General features: G+C 40.7%; 1 protein-coding gene across 1 annotated transcript in view; it reads left to right on the forward strand.

Annotated features, from left to right (window-relative positions):
* Positions 1-6105, forward strand: part of GTF2B (general transcription factor IIB) — a 38085-nt gene extending 31980 nt beyond the window's left edge. Inside the window, exons 6-7 of the mRNA XM_011982079.1 lie at positions 1544-1825; positions 5689-6105. Coding sequence (XP_011837469.1) covers positions 1544-1825; positions 5689-5822 — 416 coding nt within the window. The 3' untranslated portion in view covers positions 5823-6105. The remainder of the gene's footprint in view (positions 1-1543; positions 1826-5688) is intronic.
* The last annotated feature ends 1971 nt before the right edge of the window (positions 6106-8076 follow it).

Below are 8076 nucleotides of genomic sequence, written 5' to 3' on the forward strand. Positions count from 1 at the left end.
TGGTGAAACCCCGGCTCTACTAAAAATTGAAAAATTAGCCCGGCATGGCGGTGCACGCCTGTAGTCCCAGCTACTCGGGAGGCGGAGGTTGCAGTGAGCCAAGACTGCACCACTGCACTCCAGCCTGGGCGACAGAGCAAGACTTCATCTCAAAAATAAATTTAAAGAAAGCATCAGTGAAGTTTTTTCTCTTGAGGTGTATTGTTTGCATTTTTACACTTCAGTTGGAGGCTTTGAAAGAACTGGTATTTTTCATACAGTTTGCAGTTACATGGGAATATGTGACAGTTTGTTCAGTGTTGCTCACTGACTTATACTACCAAAGTTCAGTTTAGCTGAAGACTATACTTAACCCTTTATTCATCCAGTGAGTATTTATTTTTTATGTTTTCTTATGTAAAAGTGAAGAGGTGATGGCCTTTATCATCATCTTTTTTGTTGTTTTTATAATTAAAACAGAGCTTTTGTTAAATTTCTTCTGAAAGTGTATGGTGGTTGCATCTGGGAATAACAGGGTCAAATATTTTATCTCATCGAGCTATATAGCCCATAATTGCAGGGATTTTATGTACACATGACACTGTGTTGCCTAAGAGGCATCCTTTAGCTTGAGTATTTTCTTTCAGCTCCTTGATAACACTGCTTACAACAGGTTAATATATAAATATCAATTTTTCATTTAAAGAAATTTACTTGCAATGAATTAATCCTTAGAGCAGTTAATATTTTGAAAGATTAAGACCTAAATTTAGCCAGGCACAGTGACTCACACCTGTAATCTCAGCACTTTGTGAGGCCGAGGCAGGTAGATCACGAGGTGAGGAGTTCAAGACCAGCCTGGCCAATATGGTGAAACCCCATCTTTACTAAAAATACAAAAAATTAGCCAGGTGAGGTGGCAGGCGCCTGTAATCCCAGCTACTCTGGAGGCAGGAGAATCGTTTGAACTGGGGAGCAGAGGTTGCAGTGAGCTGAGATGGCATCACTGCACTCCAGCCTGGACAACAGAGTGAGACCTCATCTCAAAAAACAAAAACCCTACATTTAAAGAGTGAAGAACATTAGGCCAGGCGCAGTGGCTCACGCGTGTAATCTCAGCACTTTGGGAGGCCGATGCAGGAGGATCACCTGAGGTCAGGAGTTCTAGACAAGCCTGGCCAACATAGTGAAACCCTGTCTCTACTAAAAATACAAAAGTTAGCCAGGTATGGTGGTGCACGCCTGTAGTCTCAGCTACTCGGGAGGCTGAGCCCAGGAGGTGGAGGTTGCAGTGGGCTGAGATTGTGCCACTGTTGTTAGCCTGGGCGACAGAGTGAGGCTCCATCTTTAAGAAAAAAAAAAAAAAAAGTGTGATGAACATTAAAATTAACTGAGAAATTTGCAGTTATCTCTGGGGGGGAGTATCACTGAATTAGGATTTTATCTTTAAGGCATGATTGAATGTTTTACAATTAGAATGTATGTTTATAATTAGAAATGGTAGATTTTAAGATGAACTATATGGCTTAAGTGAATTGATTTATTTAATTTTTTTTTCTTTTAGAAATATGTGCCGTATCACGAATTTCTAAGAAAGAAATTGGTCGGTGTTTTAAACTTATTTTGAAAGCACTAGAAACCAGTGTGGATTTGATTACAACTGGGGACTTCATGTCCAGATTCTGTTCCAATCTTTGTCTTCCTAAACAAGTGCAGATGGCAGCTACCCATATAGCCCGTAAAGCTGTGGAATTGGACTTGGTTCCTGGGAGGAGCCCCATCTCTGTGGCAGCGGCAGCTATTTACATGGCCTCACAGGCATCAGCTGAAAAGAGGACCCAAAAAGGTAGGGTTCGTCATCAGGAAGTGTGGCAGTAAACTGTGAAATTCGCAGCATGTGATTATTTTTCCATTTTAAGTTTGAACCAGGTAAATAGCAAGAACCCACATTTGTCCGGGCACAGGGACTCATGCCTGTAGTCTCTGCACTTTGGAAGGCCAAGGCGGGTGGATCACCTAAGGTCAGGAGTTTGAGACCATTCTGATGAACGTGGTGAAACCCCATCTCTACTAAAAATACAAAAATTAGCTGGGAGTGGTGGTGGGGCTTGTAATCCCAGCTACTTAGGAGCCTGAGGCAGGAGAATTGCTTGAACCTGGGAGGTGGAGGTTACAGTGAGCCGAGATTGTGCCATTGCACTCCAGCCTGGGCAACAGAGCAAGACTCCATCTGAAAAAAAAAAAAAAAAAACAACCCACATTTAAGACATCGTTCCTCAACATCAAAATGTTAAGAAAAAATGTTTTGCTTTTAAATTGCTCATAAAAAAAATGTTCAGAGACATAACCCTGTAAACAAACCTAATTTTTTTCCCATTTGAATTATTTTAGTTTGTACATCTTTTATTCTTACAAGTTCTTTTTTCTCCCTAAATATATCCTCTTGATCATACTCTTTTCCTCCCCAAACTTACGTTTTTAAATCTTAGGGGTCAGGGAGGCATGCTTTGTTTCTCGCTGCTTGGCATGGGATCCTGCAGATAGACAGGCTGTAAAATATGTGTTGGCCATCAGCCTTTAACATTCTGTTAAGGTTGGTTTTTTCCCATCTTGTACAGTATTTTACAGTTTCTTAATACAAATTCTGAAGTAATAGACGTAAGTGGTTCAGCCTTCTAAAACCATGTTTAAATTTAGTGTTGTAGGAAAACTTTCACCAGAAGTATTAAGTGAATTTCTTTTCCTTTTTCCTTTTTTTGTTTTTTTTTGAAACGGTCTCCCTCTGTTGCCCAGGCTGGAGTGCAGTGGCACAATCTCAGCTCACTGCAGCTTCCACCTCCTGGGTTTAAGCTATTCTCGTGCCTCAGCTTTCTGAGTAACTGGGACTACAGCCACGTGCCACCATGCCCAGCTAATATTTGTATTTTTAGTAGAGATGGGGTTTCACCACCTTGGGCAGGCTTGTCTCGAACTGCTGGCCTTATGTGATTCGCCTGCCTCTGCCTCCCAGTGTGCTGGGATTATAGGCGCAAGCCACCACGCATGGCCCACTAACTCCCTTTTAAATTTATTAGTGACTACTCCTTTCTAAATCTTTGAGGATTATAGAAGTTATTCATAAACAAATGCATGTAAAGAAATTCATAAACTAGGTGCAGTGACCAGCCTCCTGGCCAACATGGCAGAACCCTGTCTCTACTAAAAATACAAAAAAATTAGTCAGGTGTGGTGGCACACATCTGTAATCCCATCTAGTAGGGAGGCTGAGGCAGGAGAATCACTTGAACCCAGGAGGCAGAGGTTATAGTGAGCTGAGATCATGCCACTGCCCTCCAGCCTGGGTTGATGGAGTGAGGCTCTTTTTCAAAAAAAAAAAAAAAAAAGGTGGCAGGGCGTGGTGGCTCACACGTGTAATCCCAGCACTTTGGGGGAGGCCAAGGTGAGTGGATTGCTTGAGGCCAGGAGTTCAAGACCACCCTGGCCAACATGGCAAAATCCTGTCTCTACTAAAAACACAAAAATCAGCCCAGCATGGTAGTGCACACCTGTAGTCCCAGCTACTTGGGAGTCTGAGACATGAGAATCTCTTGAACTTGGGAGGCAGAGGTTGCTGTGAGCCTAGATTGCACCACTGTACTCCAGCCTGGGAGACAGAACAGGACTGTCTCAAAAAACAAACAGAAAGTGAGTTAGTGAATTACTGGCCTCAATAACTTTGTAATACTCTATTCACAACAGCCTTCAGCTTAGGCTATATGTTGAAAAAATAATAAATGATAGGAATAATTAGAAAGAGGAAGCCAATCATTAGTTATTTAAAGGAGCCATTATCCATTCCCTTTGGCCTTCACTTACGTTTTAAGGAAATTTTGAGTCTTTTAGTAAAATTGAGAAGTTGCAGTTAGGCAGTTTGTCCTTGAGGTACATTTCTAGTTGTAAAGTTTATTCTAATGAACAACATGGAAACATTAATCTTGGTGCTTTCTGCTTTTTAGCTTTATATGAAAAGTCGTCTTCAAATGTAAGGTCCTTCTTTCTCTTCCCTGCACAGCAGGCAGTTGACATTCAAATAGTTGCCATTTATTGGTATTTAGATGTAGAATAATGTAATGCAGTGTGAGATAAGGAAATTTAAAATTAGCTAATTGTACAGTGATGGCAGGCATTCACAGTGAAAATCACTAAAACCTCACTGATTTGAATCAACTGTGAAAAGGTGATAAAATGAGTTTGTATTAAAAGATGTTTAGGCCAGGCGTGGTGGCTCATGCCTGTAATCCCAGCACTTTGGGAGGCCGAGGCAGGTGGATCACTTGAGGTGAGGAGTTTGAGACCAGCCTGGGCAGCATGGTGAAACCCCGCCTCTACTAAAAATACAGAAATTAGCTGGGCGTGGTGGCAGATGCCTCAGCTACTCAGGAGACTGAGACAGGAGAATCGCTTGAACCAGGGAGGCAGAGGTTGTAGTGAGCCGAGATCTTGCCGTTGCACTCCAGCCTGGGTGACAGAGCAAGATTCCTTCTTTAAATAAATAAGTGATGTTTAAAAATCCATTTTAATAAAGCATTCATAATACTTAACCAAATATTGTAGTGGCAGTCCTTTGGTATTTCTTTTAATGACTTTGAAAGGAAAAAAGGGACAGTGACTTTAAAGGGTAAAAGTGGATCTATTAGGATTTTGTAATAGACTAGAAATGTTCATTTGAGCTAAAAATATTTGCTTATGTGCTTGTATCAGTGAAAAGCATCTCCGTATGCTATAAGTAGCTGTTTGACCTCGATGTATTAAGTAGAAAAAAAGACTGTAGAACAATATTTACAGTGTAACATTTTGTTTTTAATAGTGACCTCTTAACAGAAGTTAGCTAGAGGAGATTTTGCATGGGAACTTTCAAACACAGAAATAAAAAGTGAATTTCTTTACAAGAATGTATTTGTGGAGTACTTTGTGATCATCAGAAAGATTTATAAAGAAAAAGGAGCAGTCAGTTGTAAATACGATAGCCAGTATAATAAGATAACACTCCTAATACTAAGTCCTGAACCCTGTTCATATATTTTATATTAGTTAAACTCCTTAAAACATTGACAGCTCTGTAAGGTAGTAACTACTGCTATCATTTTTATTGTTGTTGGTTACTGACTTTAGCTCCCGCTTTTTTTTTTTTGAGTCAATATTTGGTTAAGCATTATGAATGCTTTATTAAAATGGATTTTTAAACATCATTTATTTATTTATTTATTTAGAGATGGAATCTTGCTCTGTCACCAGGCTGGAGTGCAGTAGCACGATCTCGGCTCACTGCAACCTCCTCCTCCCGAGTTCAAGCAATTTTCCTGCCTCAGCCTCCTGAGTTGCTGGGACTACAGGCGCCCGCCACCATGCCTGGCTAATTTTTTGTATTTTTAGTAGAGATGGGGTTTCACCATGTTGGCCAGGCTGGTCTTGATTTCCTGACCTAGTGATCTGCCCAACTTGGCCTCCCCAAGTGGTGGGATTACAGGCGTGAGCCACTGTGTCTGGCCTAGCTGCTGCTTTCTACCTTTTAGTATGTATTTCCATTATCAGTTTTTAGAAATCACTTCTGGTTTTGTTTTTAAGTTTGGCGCTTTATACTGTATAATCATATCTCACAAATGACAATGCAGGTAGTAGAAAGGAGGTAGGATGGAAATGACGGTTAATGTTTTGATTTTTGTCTTTTAGAAATTGGCGATATTGCTGGTGTTGCTGATGTTACAATCAGACAGTCCTATAGACTTATCTATCCTCGAGCCCCGGATCTGTTTCCTACAGACTTCAAATTTGACACCCCAGTGGACAAACTACCACAGCTATAAATTGAGGCAGCTAACGTCAAATTCTTGAATACAGAACTTTGCCTGTTGTACATAGCCTATACAAAATGCTGGGTTGAGCCTTTCATGAGGAAAAACAACAGACATGGTACGCATTCCAGGGCTGAATACTATTGCTTGGCATTCTGTATGTATATATACCAGTGAAACATATTTAATGATTTAAATTTCTTATCAAATTTCTTTTGTAGCAGTCTAGGAAACTGTATTTTGGAAGATATTTGAAATTATGTAATTCTTGAATAAAACATTTTTCAAAACTAAAGTTTTTGTTATAATTATATGTTACATTTAACTTATACATAATTATAAATAATGCAAATCATTGCAGCTAATAAAGCTTTATTTCCATTACTTATATATACATAGTTTTTTATTTTAATAAATTCATGGAAAGAGCAAAAGCTTTTGAGAACCATTGTTAACATCCACATCGTATTTAGTGTCCAGTTTGAAAGGATTCATATGTGAGATTTATTAATATGTCTATTAAACAAGAAGTGATGAGCTTGGACCTTTTGAAAGGCACCAGCTTGACAGACATTAAAATGTTCTAAGTGTGATTTTCTCAGTGAACTTATTGAGCAGAGAAGATGATGCTGGTAAATTAATAGCAGCAGCAGATCAACAGATTTTAATTTCTGGATGTTAAAATCTCATGTTGTAGAATCTGCATATCCCCGGTTCTTTTTTATTCTTTGTTAGGCTTACTGGTATACTCACAGGCTAAAGAGCATTTCATTTATTATCTATTATTTTTTGATACAGAGTCTTGCTTTGTTGCCCAGGCTGAAGTCCAGTGGCCCAGTCTCAGCTCACTGCAACCTCTGCCTTGCCTCCAGGGTTCAAGCAATTATCCTGCCTCAGCCTCCCGAGTAGCTGGTATTACAGGTGCCCACTACTACGCCCAGCTGATTTTTTTGTATTTTTGGTAGAGACAGGGTTTCGCCATGTTGGACAGACTGGTTTAGAACTGACCTCAAGTGATCTGCCCACCCTGGCCTCCCACAGTGCTGGGATTAGAGGCGTGAGCCTCCACACCTGGCCTAAAGAGCACTTTAAATGAAGATTACTGGGCCTGCAGGTGGTTTTTACAGGGGACTTGAATCCAAGCTAGACATCACCACTGGTAACTGCACTGCTCTGGAAACAGGTGTCACAGTTCTGAAACATCTGAAAAGAGGTTAGCACTAGATTAGAAAGACGATCTCCTGTTGTGGCCTGGTGGGCAGGGTCAGACTCTGGTTCATAGAGGGTCTTTGCCAAGAGCAGACCTCCACTGCCATTCTGCTGACCATGGAGTGGGGATAAGTATTGGTGCCATGAAGACAAGTGGTATTTCTGCCTTGAACAAAACATAGGACACTCACCCAGTATTGTTTAGAGCTGGGGGAGAACACTGGAAAAATAATCCTGTCAGGGAGAATCTGTCCCACCCAGCGTGAGGCCTAGGAATAAGGAAGCTTCAGTCTGTATATCCCTTCTGGACACATCTTTGATCCCTAGCATCACACATCTCCACATACGGACTAACGAACAGTGGTGCTCTCAAGTGTTCCCCAGGTTCTAGTGACTAGCCACAAAGTTCCCCATTCAGTGACCACTGCAGTTACCAAAGTTTATTTTTGCACTTAATAAAGGTCAGTACCTACACATTATAGAAAATTAGGAAAATACGTAAATAAGTCACCCAGAAATAACCAGTATGTTGGTGGGGTTTTTTTTTTTTCCGAGACGGGGTCTCACTGTAGCCCAGGCAGGAGTGCAGTGGCAAGATCTTGGCTCACTGCAACCTCTGCCTCCTGAGTTCAAGTGATTCTACTGCCTTACCCTCCTGGTACTTTTTTTTTTTTTTTTTTTTTTTTTCATTTCAGCTTCTTGCTGTGCTTATTTTAAGAGAAAGGTTCTCACTCTGTCACCCAGGCTGGAGTGCAGTGGCATGATCATAGCTCACTATAACCTCAAACTCAGGGTGAACTGATTGTCCTCAACTTCCCAAGTAGCAAAACTACAGGTTGAGGACACCACACCCAGCTAATTTTTTCTATTTTGTAGAGACATGTCTCACTATGTTGCTCAGGCTGGTCTGAAACTCCTGGCCTCAAGTAATCCTTCCACTTAAGCCTCCCAAAACATGAATTACAGGCATGAGCTACCGTGCCTGGCCCACATTTTTTCCAGCATAGCTGATTAAGATGTAATAGGCTTGTTTAGTCTGTTCATTTTTGATTAAAAA

The sequence above is a fragment of the Mandrillus leucophaeus genome, unplaced genomic scaffold (assembly GCF_000951045.1).
Source record: "Mandrillus leucophaeus isolate KB7577 unplaced genomic scaffold, Mleu.le_1.0 Scaffold235, whole genome shotgun sequence".
Taxonomy (NCBI): Eukaryota; Metazoa; Chordata; class Mammalia; order Primates; family Cercopithecidae; genus Mandrillus; species Mandrillus leucophaeus.